The sequence below is a fragment of the Notamacropus eugenii genome, chromosome 3, assembly GCF_028372415.1.
Source record: "Notamacropus eugenii isolate mMacEug1 chromosome 3, mMacEug1.pri_v2, whole genome shotgun sequence".
NCBI classification, from domain to species: Eukaryota; Metazoa; Chordata; class Mammalia; order Diprotodontia; family Macropodidae; genus Notamacropus; species Notamacropus eugenii.
The window spans coordinates 5,156,072-5,174,268 of NC_092874.1; the positions used below are offsets into that span (position 1 = coordinate 5,156,072).

The following is an 18,197-nucleotide window of genomic DNA, read 5'->3' on the forward strand; positions in this document are numbered from 1 at the left end:
CAACACTCACCATCACAGGCTCTGGTTTCTAACATTTGTTCTGGACAAAGATGTTGATTATCTAGTTCTTGGATGATCACAGCTCGAGATCGGACCTGGATCCCTCCAAAGCCAAGATCTTCTCCATTAACACAGGTTAATTGACACAGGCTCCAAGCTGACCATTCTTTCAAATAACAGTCACCTGTCAAAACACAAGGTTACAGAACATATACAAAGCAACACATATATTGATGCAAGTTTGTGGCAGATTAATGGGGGAGGGGAGAGAGACAGAGACAGAGAGATAGAGACAGAGAGAGGCAGAGACAGAGAGACAGAGAAAGGCACACAGAGAGAGACACAGAGACAGAGTGACTGACAGACAGAGATACAGAGACAGAGAGAGACAGAGACAGAGACATACAGAGAGAAAGACAGGACAGACATAAAGAAGGACAGAGATAAGAGTCAGAGAGAGATAGAGAAAGAGACAGAGAGGATATAGTATAACTCCTCATTCATCCTGTAATTCCCCTAATTCCTTCTTTTCTCAATTTAGGGAATGTTTTTTAAGATGAATTATAGATGTAAAATATTTATATATTTATGGATTGTGGAGCACTGAAATGAGAGCAGGGAATAACCGGTGACATTATCCTCATCACCACCCAAAGCAAAAGTGGATGGAAGGTCTACACCACTGAGATTATTCAATGTAACCAAAAGTGGGACATACTGAATGGAGTCTATGAAATGGACGCTATCCAAGACTGGAATAAAAAATCCTACCATGAATGACATCCATATGAACTCAATGTAATTAGCAAAGAATGGTACAAATGGTTGAATTATGTGGAGTGGTTTATAGAAATCAAGGAGATTATGCCAACAGGCAAGAACCAGGTCACTGGCATCAGAAACTATAAAGTTATCCTTGAGAAGCTCAAATTTAGTCATTGGGGTAAATTCTGGTATCTTCTGAATACCAAGCCCACCCAATACTCCCTCTACTACATGCTATATTGCCACTTAATCAAAAAAGGGAATCTCTTCCACTTTGGCAAACTGATTTACAGAGTTCGGGAAGCTCTTTAATATAGGTCTTTTCATTTGATCCTCACAACCCTCCCAAGAGAGTGGAAGGGCAGATATAATTTCCTTTGATTTACAGATGAAGAAAGTGAATATAAGTGAAATCATTTCCCCAGATACTCCTCTATGGTGGTGACTGCATTGTACCTTCCCCAATTATCATTCTAAATGAAGTTCATTAAGCCTAGGGCTCTATGCACAGTAGACACTTAATTAAGGTCTGTTGTTGTTGTTCAGTTGTGCCTAACTCTTTGTGACCTGATTTGAGATTTTCTTGACAGTGATACTGGAGTGGTATGCCATTTCCTTCCAGCTCATTTTGCAGATGAGGAAACAGAGGCAAACAGGTTTAAGTGCTTGCCCAGGGTCATGCAGCTAGGAAGTATTTGAGGTTGCATTTGAACTCAGGAAGATGTCTTCCTGACTCCAGGCCCAGCAATCTATCCATGTCCCATGAGGTCTATGGTATTGTATCATATTGTCATTATGAGGTGTTGGGTTAAGTACAATCCAAAGGAAAGCAAATAGACTCAGACCCCTTCCAGTAGCCATTCACATCAGCTTGAGTTGACTATCCAAGATTAGGGAAAGATAGGCTCATATGTTGTGCGGATAGAGCAGAAATGGGGATGTATACTATTTGTTCAATGAAATCAGACAGAAATGATAAGAGTATTCCTTAGCCTGATCTACTGAAGAGCCCCAGCCTGGAAGGCTGTTTTAGTGCTGACAGGATCAGTGGTTGGTCACACAAGGCTACCATGCACTTTTTTTGCTCCATTGTTTTGTTTGAACCCAGCCCAGTGTGGGGTTTGGGGTGGGTTAGTAGGGATTATTATGCCCTAGGTTAGCCTCTACAAGCCTCTCAGGCGTATTGAATGATTATCCTACACAGAGTGCTCATGCTAGAGGCAAAATGAGGAGGTCTTAATATTGAAGGATGTGATTTTCTTTATAAAATCTTAGTATCATAGATATAGAGATAGAAGGGCATTCTAGCCCAATCTGTCTGTTTTACACATGAGGAAACTGAGGCTCAGGAATATTAAGTGACTTTGGGTCAGTATAGGTCATAAGCATTGGAGGCAGGATTAGAACCCAGGGTCTCTGGTTCCAGAACTAGTGTTCTTCTGTACTATGTTGCCTCCAATTTGGGTTATCTCAAGTTCTGAAGGGTACTGTTGAGTCCAGGATGGCCCAGGAAGCTGTGTCTGGAGGATTCTGTTGTTTACAATACTCAAAGCAACAGTGCTTGTGTGTGCCTTTATCTATACTCCCACATATATGGATCCTTCCCCTCCACTGAGGACCACCTTTCTTCTAATGTCTCGTTGGGATGTGGGTTTACCCAGGCCAGCAGAACCCAAGCTCTTGGCAGTTTTGCCTAACTGGAAAGACTTCAGGGGAGGCCAGATGGCAGCCTGTATCTGCTTCCTGAAGGTTTGCTCACCTATGTGTGTCCCTCTCACTTTCATTACTTCAGTTATGGGCACATGGATGATTCATGCTCTCTGATCCTATATGAAGGTGACTGAGATTGCACCTTGTTGCCTGTTGGTGAAAGGATGTCCTGTGCTGCCATCATGGTCAGCTATGTAGAACAAGCTGAACCTTAGAATGTGGGCAATGTGGGAATTTGTCTTTCTTGACTATGCTTACATGTGATAAGGGTTTTTTCTGCCCTCCTCCAGTAAAGTGGAGCTGGTAGAGAGAAAAAATAAATACTTGATAATTGAAAAACAAAGTAAAATACATTAAAATAAAAGCAACGCAAAAGAGAGACATTAAGCCATGGTGTGTTATTGATTAAGAAGACTATGGGAAGGGGAATTCAGAAATGATCTTTGGAAGTCTTCACTGGTCTGGAGATCGCCTCCCAGAATAATGGGCTCTAGTATCCATTATAGGAAAAAAGGAATAGCCTATCATGAATAAAATGACAAGCTTATTTCAATTGGAAAAAAATATATCTGTTAAATTAATGTTAACCTTATCCCAACATCCCAGGTTTCTCATCCATAAAATGAGACCATTACAACAGGTGATCTCTGAAGTCAGTCCTAGCTCCTAAAGCCCATCCATCTAGAATTGTCTTGTCCTTCTTACCAGGGCAAGGCTGCGTGCAGGTTTCCTCAAGCACAGTCTTCTTATTTCCATCCACAATGGGGTCTATTTCTGCACAAAATTCCTCATCCACAGTCTTGCCTAGATCCTCTGCTGATCCATCGCTCACTACACAAGATACATTTCTGGTTTTAGTCCCTTCTCCACAGTGAGCATCCTAGAAGGGAGGAAGAAAGAAAGAATTAGAAGAAAAAGAAAAAAAAGCCTCACACCTTTCCTTACTGGTCCCATGGTCTTAAGTCCTCTTCTTCTGTAGGATTCTAAGCAATGAATGGAGAGAATGACCTGCTATTCTGGGTTCAGCACCAGGGAGAGTGTCCAGATTAAGTCCTCATTTTCTTACTAAATACTGGCAAGTTAATTTTCATTAAAACGAATCTCCAAATCTTTGAATGGCTACAACACAAGAGGATTTCAACATTAGGGTTAATTAAGTGGTTATTCTAAGGCCAAACACTTAATATCGTAGGATCATAGGTTTAGGGCTGAAAGGGAACATAGAGGCAAGCCAATCCAACCCCTTGATTTTACAGAAGAGGAAACTGAAGCCCAGAGAGGTAAAGACTAACCCAAGGTCATAAGGGTAGTGATGAAGAGACAAGATTTGAACTTGGGTCGTCCCTCTAAATGCAGCCAGCCCCCTTTCCACTTTTCCCCACTGCTAATGTGTCACCTGTATACTGCCAAGTTCCCAATTGCAAGGTCCCTGTAGATGACATGCATCTACTCCCATCCTACCTCCTCCAGGCATTTACCTCTACTCTGCAGTTTGACCACTGGCCATATTGCCAACGATAACAGGGCTTCACTGGGCAAGGTTTGAATTGTTCTATCAGTGTAGGGCAAGGTCTGCCATCTCCCTGGAAGGGTTGAATTACGGATCGCCTTCGGATCATTTTTCCTTCAAAAGACATAAAGTTAGGTAACTTAATGATAATTAATCAACATTTCTGTAATAATTTAAAGTGAGCAAAACCCTTTAAACCCATGATCTCATTTCTGCCTCATGCTGGCCCTGTGATCTGGGGTCCACAGATATTTAATTGCCATTTATAGGGGAGGAGACAGAAGATCAGAGCTATTAAGTAGGTATCCATGGACTACAACTAGTAATTATCAGAAGCAGTATTTGAACCAAATTCTTTCTGATTCCAGGTCTAGCTTTCTATCCAACAGGATGCTCTGACTCTCTTGAGTCAGTGTAACTTGCCAGCCAGCTAAAACTTGAGGCCTCCAAAGCAAGGAGATGAAGAAGGGCTTCTTGCATAAGGGAGTTCTTTCAATTCTGCAGACCTGACAGCTGAGGGGCACCAACCTGTCAGGCCACATGTCTGAGTGCACTCTGACCAGGGTGACCAATCAGAAAGCTGGCAGTTGACAGGGCATTCCACCACACAGGACATGTTCATTTGCCAGGTTTTCTCTAGGCTGAGCTGAAAAAAAACCAAATGTCCCACAAATCAGTGATCAGTATTTCACATTGACTATTATACAGTCCTATCTTTGATAAGGCTAAAGAGAGACATTGAGCAAAACCTCACACACACCCCTTTCCTTCTGTGCTCACAAGGTAGAGAGGGGATTCAGGGAGGTTTCCTGGGCAAATTCTGTTGGACTTTCTTGCTGGGTAGACTGAAGGGGATGATAATGAGCACCATGCAAAATTACTTCTTCAAACCTGCACTACATACAGATCACTAGGCATTTCCCAGGTATTTCAGGAATTATGGCAACTCTGGAAAGATGCTGCCTCTTTGTCTTTTTCTTATCAATGTCCCATTCTGTGATTTCATGGTTTTCTCCCTCTGATGACGTAGTGGTGAAACCTTTCAGTGCATGTTGCTTGACTCAGAGGACATCGGTAAGGGGTCCAGGCATGGTAAAGAGGCTCACATCCTCCTCCCACTAGATAGAAGAAGAAGGAGGATAAGCAGCCTCAGGGAACCAGAGGCAAGGTGGCTGCAGACAGAGAACCTCAGTGCCCTGAGAGTCAAGGGAGCGTTAGATTTGATGAATGATAGTGAGCCAGTAGAGATATCATTGCTCTGTGTCCTGCATAAAGCAAATCAATAGGTTATTCAAACACTGTGACTTTGACTAATGGGCAGCTGAGAATGAGCTGAGCCAGAGCAGGGGAACAGGGGGAACAGCTACATCTGTGTGAACACACTGGACAATGTTGACAGCCCATTTTTGGGTTATTGTTACCTGTGATCCCGAGGTTTATTTATTTGCTTAGAGCAGACACAGTCTGGCTTTCCTGCTTTGGTATTAGACACCACCATAAGTCTTTAGCAATGAAATGGTACACAGATGAATTGGCACATGCCTGATGCTCTGAGCTCTGTGTGTACCATCGGGCCCTGGGCATTATCCCAAACTCAGGCACTTGGTGACTGTCACCGCAGGTCAAGAAATGGTACACGAGAGACTGAGCAGCTTTCTGGGGATTTACGTTAGTCCTTTACTCCTCAGAGGACACAGAAACAGCACTCTTGTAAAGATGCACAAGGACTCCAAACATACCTTTGTCCAATGCATCTTAGAGAACTACGGGGATTGAGCTGAAGTGGGGGGGGAGGTTAAATGATGGATGGTAAAAGGGTATGGGATGGTATTAGGGAGATAGCACTAGCTGTGGAGTCAGAAAGCCTTGGGTTCAAATGCTGTCTTCAAATTTTGCTAGTTGTATGACCTAGGGCAAGTTACTTAACCTCTCCTAGCATTGAATTTCTCATCAGTAAAATGGGGATAATTCTTATGCATCTTCCTCATAAGGTTGTGAGGTTCAAGTGAGATAATATATGTAGAACACTGGAAAATTTAAATTACTAAAGAAATGCCCCTTATTAGTATTACTGTGTACAAAACACTCCCTTTTCAACACATCTGTAAAGTGGGCAGGGCAAAAATTATCCCCATTTTATGCATGAGACAACTGAGGCACAGAGAGGTTAAGTGACTTGTCCAGGGTCACAGCAATTAATAGCAGCTCCAAGACCTGGCAAGAGTCTTCTGCTTCCACTTCTTCAGATTTTTTGTCAGTCTGCCTATCTTAGGATTATCTTTTCCATTGGACAAGAAACTTGGTCATAGTCATGGTATAAACTGAGAATGTCATCTTGAGGTAAAAGATATTGAGCAAATGTACATCTTTGTGTGTTGAAACTGATGAGCCCAAATTTCTGAGACCTGCAGTCTGCAGGTTGGTCTGGTGCTTATAAACAGCGTCAGGCAGCCACAGGGGCTCACTCACCCCCTTTGTTTGAAAACAGGCTGAAAGAGAGCGTGAGGGGAGTCCTACCAAAGGGTGCTGGAAGTCATTCCAATGATGTTACCTAAGAGCAGCAAATTTCTTTGAAAAAATACTTCTCCCAATGGCAAGTTGATTCCGTGAGTTTTGGCCAAGATTCTGTTCCAATTGTATCTCAGAGTGTAAGTGTTTTGGACCAAGATGTCTGTAACTTATACGAGTCTCTTTGAACTGGGGTGACACGATGGGGTTACTGTTTTCATCCCTGGAAACTTACATCATTTACAAACGTGAGGAGCTAAGGCAGATGTGTCTTCTGTTTGCGAGTCCCTTGCATATATATTTTTTTCTGTAGACAACAAATCCCTTATAAGCAGGATTACTAATAATAAAAATAACATTCATTTATATAATGCTCTAAAGTTTGCAATGTATTCTTTCTTCAAGGAAAAATGGGACAGAACAACTCTCAGGTGTCAGTTGTGTTAAAGTATAAAAAGCCCTCAGAATGTTGAGGTAATGCTGCATGCTATTAACCTCCATTTTCCTGCATGTTGGGGATTAAGCCCATCATTTTTCAGGTGACTGGAGAAACAGCAGGAGTTAGCTGCTGTGGTTGGCTTGAGAACAAGACTCTGCGGAAGGCAAGCAATTGAGGCTTGGGAAGTGTGTGTGTGTGTGTGTATGTGTGTGTGTGTGTGTGTGTGTGTGTGTGTGTGTGTGTGTGTGTGTGTGTGTGTGTGTGTGGGTGTGTGGGTGTGTGTGTGTGTGGGTGTGTGTGTGTGTAGATGTGCAGATGTGCAGATGTGCGGGCTAGTTCTCCCTTGAACTGTTGTTTAATCTTTCATAACAAGCTCTGACAGACAAGTAGGATGTGCGCTGTCTATTTCCATCTCCCAGATGACCACCCGACCTTGCTACAATGATACAAGGAGCACAATTCAAAGTTACCTGACTTAGCTATCACAGCTCATATATATTGGTTTTCCTAACTTGTTTTTTCTTTTCTACTTTTAAGACTTTGTTGTGTGGGATGGCTCTCTCAGACGAAGGGGGAAGGATAGACTACTAGGCAATAAAAGTGTGGTAGAAACAAAAGACAGCAATAACATTATTTAAAGAAGGTTGTCACTAAATAAATGTTATTGCTACACATTTCATTCAGTAGTTAAAGGATTTGGGATTTCATCTGGGTGACTATTGTCTCTGCCAAAGTCGATCACAACCTCCTCTAGGCCTTAGAAAACATGACAGTTTCATGAGTTGTGATGGCCAAAATAAATACATTCTATGTTCTGGTGAGAAGCCTCCTGAAATTAGCCCAGTTACTCTTTTGATGACGGACCTATGCTTTGAAAAGACTTGCTATAGCTGGGGAGCCCCCGCAGAGCCCTTCAGAATCTTGGCTGACTGCTTGTCACATAACAGGCACTCTAAAATGACGTATTGACTGAATCACCTTCATACCTTGATGATGTATTGGAGGTGGATTTTAATTATCAATCAGCCAGTCTTCTAGGGACTTAATAGCCATTCTTTCTAAAGTTGTCATTCCATTTCTTTCAGTCAGATGGAGTTGGAATAATCTCCGCACTTAGAAATGTCAAATGACAAATAGTCTCATGTGATGGGGTAGAAAGCATGCTGGATTTGGAGTCAGAGGGGTAGGGTTCAAATCCTGGCTTTACTACTGGTGTGACCTTGGGTAAATCACTTAACCTGTCTTGGCCTCAATTTCCTTCTCTGTAAGATGGATAGGTTGGAATAGATGATCTTCAGGGTTCTTTCTGGCTCTAAATGTGATCATAACATTCTCAGACATGTGGGGCATGTGTTCTTGTAAGCAGGTAAAGTCTAGATGTCATTCAATATAGAAGTCACTCCTTTATTAAAATGAAGAAAGGTAAACAGCTGTGTTTGCACCTGCCTCAAAAATTCATGTCTGAAGATGAAAACAAGGCTTTTATAACCAGAGAAAGGAGGGGACGTGGAGAATGTCTGCTTATACCTTCTTGGTGTCAATGGCTAACTCCATTTCTTGGATGAGTTTCACATAGTTCTGGCCAGATGTGAAGACCTAGGGTCACAAGGTTAGAAACTGGAAACTCATACCTAACTATACTTATAGACCACCTGTGATTAATGTTTAGCAACCCACAGTGAGCATGATTGACACTGGCAGGTGTCCCAGGCACTGCCCTCGATTCCCATCCAATTACAAAGCCAATGAATGCCTTGAGTAAGATTTACTGTTTTTATTCCTGTGATTGCTGATTGATCCCCAGGCACTTTACTCAGAAGAGGCTCATTAGCATATTGTTGAACCCATGTAAGAGAACCTAGAGGAAATGATGGGAAGAAATCAAAGGTGACAGGTACAGTCTTGTTCCAAGGGGCGTTTAATAGTCTGTGAATAATCCAGAAAAACATCTGTCAGCAAGGGACTGTGTGGAGAGCAGGTCACTTGGCTCAGCATGAACTGAGTTATTAGGGAAAAGTATCCACCCACCTCTTCACAGTATTTCAGGTCGACGGACTTGCCATCACTGCGAACACAGTCCAACATCCTCGTTTTGATGCCGTTCCCACAAACTGCCTTCTCACTCAGCTGGCAAGTGCTCCAGTCTGCAGAGGGGAGAGCACATCAGCACACAAGGCCTCAAAACAGTTATCTAAGTAGACTCTGGTGACCTGAAGATCCTATTTAATTCCTGACTGTCCAGGGACCTCACAATCCACATGTTTGTATAATGCCAGCACCAAGGCCAGAGCCAGCACCAGTGTATGGGGCCCAGCCATGATGGGTCTTGTGTAAGGATGGGAAAGGCAGAGGTCTATCACTGCCTGGACCTCCAAGGGTGGATGCTATCTCAGCTCAGTAGGGACAGTCATTTGTTTGATGATATGAACATTGATCTGGAGAGCAAATGTCATTGGTAAAGTATTTCCTTTATAACAAGGACTTTCAGAATGATGTTCTTTGCCTTCATTAGCTAATGAGAATCAGTGTCACATGGAGAGAGGGGTGGTTTTGGAGCCAGGAAGACACAGATTCAGGGTCTGACTGTGGTGCATTAGCTGCCTTTCAGAGCTCTTAAGCAACTCTTTAGACCTGTAAGTCTGCATTGGTTCAGGGCATTTCCCCAGAGAGAACTTCTTATACTGTAAGATTATGGATCCACCTTTAAAAAATCAGACAGACAATGAAGGAATCACAGAATCATAGGATTTCAGATTTGGAGGAGATCTTGGAAGCCAATGATCCCAAATCATTCCTCAATAAGAATCCCTCCTACAATGGGACCAACAAATGGTTCTCCAGTCTCTGCCTTGGAGGGAAGGGGAGTCCACTCCCTCTGGAGGAAGCTCTATTCCACTTTGGCATAGCCCTCAAGCTTAGAAGTGATTCTTCCTACTCTCAAACACTAACAATGACCTGTGATCTCAGAAGTGTAACTATTCCCTCATGTAAGGAATATGGCAGCCCACCCCTGCCTGCCCATCCTGTGTGAATCTTGTCGACTTTCATTCATCACTCCCAAATCTGTTATCTGGGGCAAAACCGACAAGCCAGACCCTTCTGCAAGTGTTGGTAGACAGCTGATGTGACCCATTTATCTCTATATATTTCATATTAAGTCACATGCATACTTGGTGCTCTCCTTCCCACCTCCCAACAGAATGGAAGCATTTTGTAATCTATCTTGTTTTTATCTGTACCCAGTGCCTGGCACACAATAAGGTCTTTATGAAAACTTATAAGATTGTGTTCATACCTGTACCGATTTTGAGCTGGATGGGACCTTAGAGGTCATCTAATCCAGCTCCCTTATGTTAATAAGAAGTTAGCATCGATAATGAAGCAATTAATTTATTTAGATGAGAGCTATCATTTCAATAATATATCAATAGTATAATTTCAATAGTATATAGGAGAGACTTCTTCTTCCCAGCATTGATCAACACCTCCCCTGTATCACAATCTTAGATTGCTTGCTGGGGGAAGGCCCTGGGCTAAGTAACTTACAAGAGTATCACCATCAGCATGAGTTAGAGGGAGGACATAAACTCAGGTCTTTTGGAACCTATTCAGGGTGCCCCTCCCTATCATTTTACAGATGAGGAAACTGAGATTCAGACAGACTGATTGGCCCAAGATCATAGCAACTAAGCCAGGATTCAAATCCTTTTCCTCTGATACAACTCCGGATTGAATTGAATTTCAGTGATTCCTTCTGGATCACTCCTCTCTGTTCTCTACCATGGTTTCACAAGGTACCCTTCCCTTTTACTCTCAGAAACAGGCAGTTTCCTGATGCCCCAGGTTGCATGACTACCATGCTCACTATAGCCAGGAGCTGAATCTAGGGTGAGCAAAAACAGAGGGTCCTATAGATCTCATGGGACCAGTCTGGCACAAAGGTTGCTTCCTTTTCTGAGCCTTCCCTAGTAGGAGGCAGAGCATCTTGATCATCAGAGTTAAGGTATTTTCAGAGTTAGAGGTGGTGATGTTGTTTTCAAAGCCCTGTATTCATATCAACTAATTGAGCTTCATGTAATGCACAGAAAGTGCATCAGTCCTTACAGACACTTTCCCAGAGAGCATTGCTTTCCTTTAGCAAGGCCTTGTAGGTACTTGGCTCTACAAGTGCTTCTGGCTAGCCCCCTTCCAGGATGATGCAGTCCATTCACAGACATTGATTTCATCATGGACACCTTCCCACTCACCTGTCACATTGTAGTCATAGTGGAAGCAGTTTCTATTTAGGATGCATGGCTCTTTCTCGATGGTGTCGGGGCAGGGTTTCCCCTCATCTGCCTGCCTGAGTGGATCCGCCAACCTTTCCCGGAATGCGCTTTGATTGCAGGGCTTGGAGAGAAGAAGAGAAGGTCTGAGCACCATGACTTCCCACTTAGAATTGTGCAGTGAGATGCCCTGGGAAAGGCACTGTTTGTAGTATTAGGACCCTGGGTTCTAGTCCCAACTCCTCCTAACAACTATCAAGCCCTGTGACCTTGAGCACATCATTCTGCCTCTCTGGGCCTCAGTTTCCTCATCTGTAAAATGAAAGTGTTGACTTAGGTGATTTCTTAGATGCCTTCCAGCTCTAAGAATTCAGTCTCCTCTGCTCGTGGGTCCTTCCCATCAGATGCTGCAGACTGCATTCAGCCACAATTGAATTCATTCTGAAAATCACTCATCATAGTGTGAGAGGAATGTTCTGTACCCACACTTAAATCATTTCCAAAAGCCTAGACTTCTTGGTTCAAATAGTTACGAACTAGGTGTAAAGGTCTAAACTTCTCTATTGACTCAATCCATCAACCAATTAATTAAAGACACTTTAATGAGGTGTGGGAAAGGATTTGATCAATTTGGAAGGAGTGAAAACCATTGGATAAAGTAAATTGATGCCATCCAGGGTTCTACTGGTAATGGCTGAAGAAACCCTACTTCGACCTGTATGTTTTCAATAGAGGAGTAGGTGAGTTTGGAACCCAATCACTTAAACGTCTTGCAGGCAAGAGAAGAGGGCAGTTAGGTGGCAGCACAGTGGCTAGAGTACTGTAACTAGAGTCAGGAAGACTCATTTTCCTGAGTTCAAATCTGACCTCAGACACTTGCTAGGTGTGTAACCTTGGATAAGTCACTTAACTTTGCCTCAATTTCCTCATCTGTAAAATGAGCTGAAGAAGGAAGTGGAAAACCACTCTAGGATCTTTGCCAAGAAAAGTTAGATATGACTAAAAAGTAACTATACAAAAAAAAAGGCTGGAGAAGAGCGTGATCTAGCTAAGCACCTGAGTAGGAATTTTTGGTTGGGCAGGGTGGATGGAGAGAGTGATTCTGTTTGCTTTCTCCCCTTCCCCCTCCTTATCCTCCTTGACATGTGAGTAACTTATGAACTTTGGAGGTTGAAGACTTTGGGCTTTTTACCACATCCCTGGGGACAGATCCATTGTCAGTGTTGGGATCTGAAGACAAATGAAAAGCATTGAGAAAATGCAGCTTCCAGACTCTACAAGGAGCCCAGCAGAAAGTGATACCATGACTAGGAAGAATTATATGAGCCACATGAAGGGGAGGAAAGGACTCTTATCAAGCAGGAGCTGTGAGCCATTTTGCCTGACCCTAAACCCACTTTCCTCTTAATTTTCTCTGTCTTGGTGGGAGAAGGCATCAGAAGCTTTTAGGGAGATGATTTGTAACAACTATAATATCTTTGTAAATGCTACTTCTTAAAAGTTAATTAATTCTGATTGATTGACATCATTTGATAATCATGGAGGGAGCAGGAGAGACCTCTCTGGTGGGGGCTTGTGAGCTAGAACATTAGAAAATATTCCCCCAATCCCTGAGGGACAATAGTAGCTATCCCCTGGAAACCCAGCCTGTCAATGTAAGCGAGTATTGGAGAGTAACTTAAGAGTATGTGCTACGATCAAAGACAAACACGAGTTTTTAAGACCTCAGCATTGGAGGAGACCTCAGTCATCATCTAGTCCAACCCGTACCTGAAGATCTCCTCTACAGCGCCCAGCAAGGGATCATTCAGCCTTTGCTTGAAGCCTTCTAGAGATGGGAACTGACTAGTGTGTTTGGGAGACTGACATTTGATCATAGAAAAACACAGATGATGTGGTCCAGGATGCTTCCCTGATGACCTGTTAGAATGATGGCAGCCTGTCCTTACGGAGGCTCTTCACTACCAGCACACTTCCCTCTGATGGCAGCCCAATCATCTATGTCAAGAAACAATCCTGTTGAAAATGATCATCCCGGCTGGGCTCTTAGGAAGAATCCCTACAGCTCAGTGTCATCTGTGCTCAACTCTTTCTTTTCTCTGAAACCTCTACTTATTTAATTCTTTCACCTTCATTTATGTCTTCTAGAGAAGAGGCAATGGCCAATGTCACTCTCCACATCTTCACACCATGTATGTGCAGAGAGGGAACTTAAAATGGGCTGCTGAATAAAACTGAATTGAATTTAGCTGGAAGTCAGCGCACAAGAGGGAGAGTGATGTGAATCAGACTGGAAAGAGTGGGTGGAGCGAGAAGACTTGCTTCCTAGTGGAAGAAATGTGTGCAAAGGTTGTACCCTTCTGCACTTTTGTCCAATTTTGGAACTCGACTCTTAGCCAAATGTTCTCTGTCTCTGACTATTTCTGTCTGTCTCTGTCTCCCTGTCTCTCTTTGTCTCTGTTTCTCGCTCCCTCTTGCTCTCTCTCTCTCTCTCTCTGACTCTTTCTGTGTCTTTCTCTGTCTTTCTCTTTGTGTCTCTGTCTCTTTCTGTCTTTCTCTCTCTCTGTCTCTTTCACACACACATTTCAAAACACAGTCCAGCTTTAAGCCCTATTATAGTAAGGGGAATTGGCCTATTCACAAATTAAGGGGCAGTGTTACTTCCATCTCTCATTCTCTTATGTACCCAAACTATTTCCTTTACCTCCTCCAGCACTTTTAAAATCTGGGGATGTGAAATAGATTTTCCTTCTAGGTAAACATGCACTAGGGCAGCTAGGTGCTGCAGTGGATAGAGCATGAGACCTGAGGTTAGGGAGTTCAAATCTGGCCTCAAACATTTATTAGCTGTGTGACCATGGGTAAGTCATTTATTCCCATTTGCCTCAGTTTCCTCATCTGTAAAATGATCTGGAGAAGAAAATGGCAAACCATTCCAGTATCTTTGCCAAGAAAATCTCAGATGGGGGCAAGGAGAGTTGGACACACCTGAAATGGCTGAACAACAAAGATGCACTGGTGAGAAATCTTATCATCCGTTTTCCACATCAGACCATTTAGTCTCCTCAATTATACATCAGTTTCACATTTCTCTATAGTTTTGAAGCAGGCATCCTTTGGAAGCACCAGACTGTAAGCTACACTTCCTAGAACACAAACCAATTCTGTTGGGAAGATCTCATTGCTGGGATTCTGTGGGAAAGACCCTGCAGTCTCCTGAAATCTTCCAGGCTGTGTGACTGAAATTCTTGGTTGGTTTGCAGGCACCAACAAAGGCCTAGAGTTAGCACATGAGAAGGTTTCCTGAGTCCCTGTACTCCTTGGGTCTGTTTCTTTCCCATTGCCACATTCTAAACACTAATGTTCTCACTTAGGACACCAGCTGTCAGGCGGAGCAGACCCACCATCTACCGGGAAGGAATTGGATGCGAAGCTGATAAGAGCAGCCTCATGACAGTGTTATGTCCTTTGTTTGTCCTCCCACCTGCCTGAAGAGATTTCCTTTCACTGTCACACAATTCTTAACCTGCCAAGTACCTGCAGACAGGTCTACACTGTTCAAAAGAAGGTGGGAGCGACCCTATTGGCCCTGTCTTGGGAGGGAGGGCAGGTGGTAGGACACATTGGGGGAAGAACTGTGTGACTGTGTGTCTAGGCACAGGGAAGCTTGCTGTTGGTATTAGGGGGAAGAACTGTATCCTGTGGATGAATGAGGAACCCCAGTTCCTCCTGTTCCCTGCATTTATGATCTGTGCCTGTACCTACCTGTGCAGCCACAAGTCATCTTCTCTTTACCCAGGATTAGGCAGGGGCACATAGGGGCTATGAGAACCTGATAGAATTGGGGCCAAGGGCCCCCTTACCAGGGAGCACCTGCTCCAAGGGCCCCACTCCGATGTAACACAGTCCTCTGGGCAGGGCAATTTGCACTCTCGAGAACCCAGGGGCATCTCCTCAGGGTCACAGAGATAGTCCTCCACTGGCTCAAAGGGGCCATCGGCTGTGTTCTGCATGCATCTAGGAGGAAAGTCACACGTGAGTAAATCAAGGTGGCCTCTCAGTAAGCTGCTCCTCACATCCATCATGCCACAAGCCCTCACATTTCCTCAGCTCCAAAAGACTGTGTCCAGCATGCAATAGGCACCAGCTAAACCGGGCTTCCTGGTTGACTGTCTCCTCCTCCATCGACCCCAGTTCTGGAATTTGGGCCCTTCTCTCCACTCACCCAGCAGAGCCAAGTGAGGGTCTCCTCAGCACTCACCTGCACGACTGTCGCAGTAGGTGGTGTCCCTGCCCCTTCAGTCCATCCTTTGTTTGGTTGACAAAGTCATCTTTCTCAAGGGCCCTCTGATCGATTCACCCCCTACTCACCCACTTTCAATGGTTCCCCATTGCCCCAGGACAAGCTCTTCTCTTTGGCCTTCATAGTCTGGGCCCAGATAAGTGGCCCACTGTTTACTTAAAACCCACCGTGCATAAACAAGTCTGTGCAAGACAGACACACACACATGTATGTGCATAGATATACATATGGGTTTAAATATGAGTATTTAAAGTTAGATATCACATTATCTTCCCATGAGTCCATCTGCCATTCTCAGAACTATTCATAGCAAACTAGTCAATGTGCCTGCCCTGGGCTGCTAGTGGTCAGAAGACCAGAGAAGTCAGGGGGAGAAGGGACCTCAAGAGTCACCCTGCTCACACTCATTCCCATTTTGTAGATGGAGAAACTGAGGTCCCAAGAGGTGAGTTTACTTATCCAAGGTCACATAGCACTCAGGAAGAAGTGCTGGAATTAGAACTCCAAGTACAGTAATGATAATGATCAATACTGATTGCATTTAGATGGAACTTTAAAGTTTGCAAAGCACTCTATAGATGTGATTTCATGTGATCTTCACAATTATTCTGGGAGGTAGGTGCTATCACCATCCCCACTGTGCAGATGAGAAGACTGAGACAGAGAAGTGACTTGCCCAGGGTCACACAGCTTATAAGCCTCTGAAGCTAGATTTGAACTTGGGTCCCCATGACTCCAGATTCTGTGCTCTATCAGCTGGGCCATCGAGCTGCCCCAGCACTGTTTGGGCAATGGTGTACAAACACTGGACAGGAAGAATGACCCTTCTAAACTCCCAAGTGCTCCAGGGCATCACCAAAATCCAGTGGTGGGAAAAGGACTGGGCCCAGGTTACCTACTACCCAGTATGCCCTCCTACTCAATATGGATCTGATGACAATTCTCAGCAGTCCATGCCCTTCAAACTCCCATCGAGGGAACTTAGAGAGGTTTCCTGTTGACACTGAGTGATTCTGGGAATGCATATGTTCGTCCTTCATTGCCGAAGAAGACCATGCCATCAGAGAAATGATGACATGACTTGCACTTAACTTTGTTTTGAGTGAGGGAGGACTGTGCAGGTAACCAGCTTCACTTCTCCTCCAGAGCCATCTGAATCTAGTCACCAGATATTCATCAGGATGACTAGAGATGACCCAGGATGAGGCAATTGGGGTTAAGTGACTTGCCCAAGGTCACACAGCTAGTGAGTGTCAAGTGTCTGAGGTGAGATTTGAACTCAGGTCCTCCTGACTCCTGCACTGGTGCTCTATCCACCGCACCACCTAGCTGCCCCTTCTGGGAAAGTAGACTATACCAGAGACCCTGTTCAGTGCCTTGTCCCCTGTTCCTCAGAGGGCACACGGCACTTCAAGGCAGGTTGATTGCATGAGATATGTGATCTTGTTTGATTCATGATTGAATATGCAAAATCTTATGATTCAATGGTTTGTGATGAATAAGTTTCCATACTGAGGATAGACTGAGAAGAAAGAGGATTAAAGGGATACAGTAGAGACTGCTCTGGACTGGATCAGAATCTTACGTCTAAGCTTATTTTCTATGTGACCCTGAGCAAGTCACTCCATCTCCCTGTGCCTCCACTTCCTCAATGGAAAAATGCCGTGGAGGGGGGGGGGGGGAGGAAGGATACAGCCTCTGAGGTTGTTGTCCCTCCAGTTCCTCGATCCTGTCAACTTCCTTAGTCCCTTTGGTGTTTTACAAGCCCCACAGTTTGTGGTTACTCACTCTGGGGACACCCTCCACACTCAACGTGAGCTGCTGTGGCTCCCAGCTTCAACCTGCAGAGCCAGCCATCTGCCTCTCCAAAATCGGTGGGGCTGGCCTTGGGCAGCAGGGCCATCCATCTGCCACTTTTGTGTGAGCTGCCCAGATTAATGCTCCATGAGCAAGGGTAACTGCCACATCAGAGGAGGACCAAAGAGAATATGGCCCTGTCGCCTTGCCCACGACCTTCAGCCACTCTGCTGACACTGTCCCTGATCAGATACACACATCCAATGGTGCCCACGATCTGACCTGTCACGGTCCTATTCTCACCCCTCTGTCAAGGACAGAGAGCTCCTCACAGTCACAGGTAGATGCTCTCAGAGTCCCTGGAACCCTAGCCCCCAAAGGAAGATCTGGTGGGGCAGTGGGGGCTGCATGCTGGGAGAGAATCCTTTGCCAAGGGCTTTACCTCACTTTCCGGGTCTGTACCCCTTCTCCACAGTTGTCCCTCATGTTCACCACAGTCACCTTGCAGATGCTCCAGGGCTCACTGACCCATATATACTGGCTGCAGTCACTGTGACAGGGAACAACCTCATACACCTGGAACACAGGGGAAGTTCAGTGAGTGGGGCTTCCCCGGCTTCCCCAGGGTGAGTGAGCAGGGAGCTGCAGCTGGGATGGGATTTCTGAGAGCAACAGGGGATGCCTGTAAACGAGGGATGAAGCAGCTAAGGAGGGAAGGAGAGAGAAGAGGGGAGAGAGAAACAGAGAGCCAGCGACAGAGACGCGCAGCGAGAGACAGAGATAGGGGAACACAGAGACAGAGACAGAGAGGAGCGGAGAGAGAGCACCCTGTCCCCCTCCCTCCATGAGGCCAATGCAGGGGTGGGGGGGCGATGTGGTTCTGTGTAGCTGGGATGGATC

At 44.6% G+C, this 18,197-nt stretch overlaps 1 protein-coding gene across 1 annotated transcript in view; it reads right to left on the minus strand.

Moving 5' to 3' along the window:
* THSD7A (thrombospondin type 1 domain containing 7A) overlaps window positions 1-18,197 on the minus strand; it is a 357,822-nt gene that overhangs the window by 16,450 nt on the left and 323,175 nt on the right. Inside the window, exons 16-23 of the mRNA XM_072650795.1 lie at window positions 17,740-17,873; window positions 15,061-15,214; window positions 11,180-11,321; window positions 8,961-9,076; window positions 4,514-4,631; window positions 3,954-4,099; window positions 3,181-3,355; window positions 11-184 (exon numbers count right to left, since the gene is read on the minus strand). Of these exons, the coding sequence (XP_072506896.1) occupies window positions 11-184; window positions 3,181-3,355; window positions 3,954-4,099; window positions 4,514-4,631; window positions 8,961-9,076; window positions 11,180-11,321; window positions 15,061-15,214; window positions 17,740-17,873 (1,159 nt within the window). The remainder of the gene's footprint in view (window positions 1-10; window positions 185-3,180; window positions 3,356-3,953; window positions 4,100-4,513; window positions 4,632-8,960; window positions 9,077-11,179; window positions 11,322-15,060; window positions 15,215-17,739; window positions 17,874-18,197) is intronic.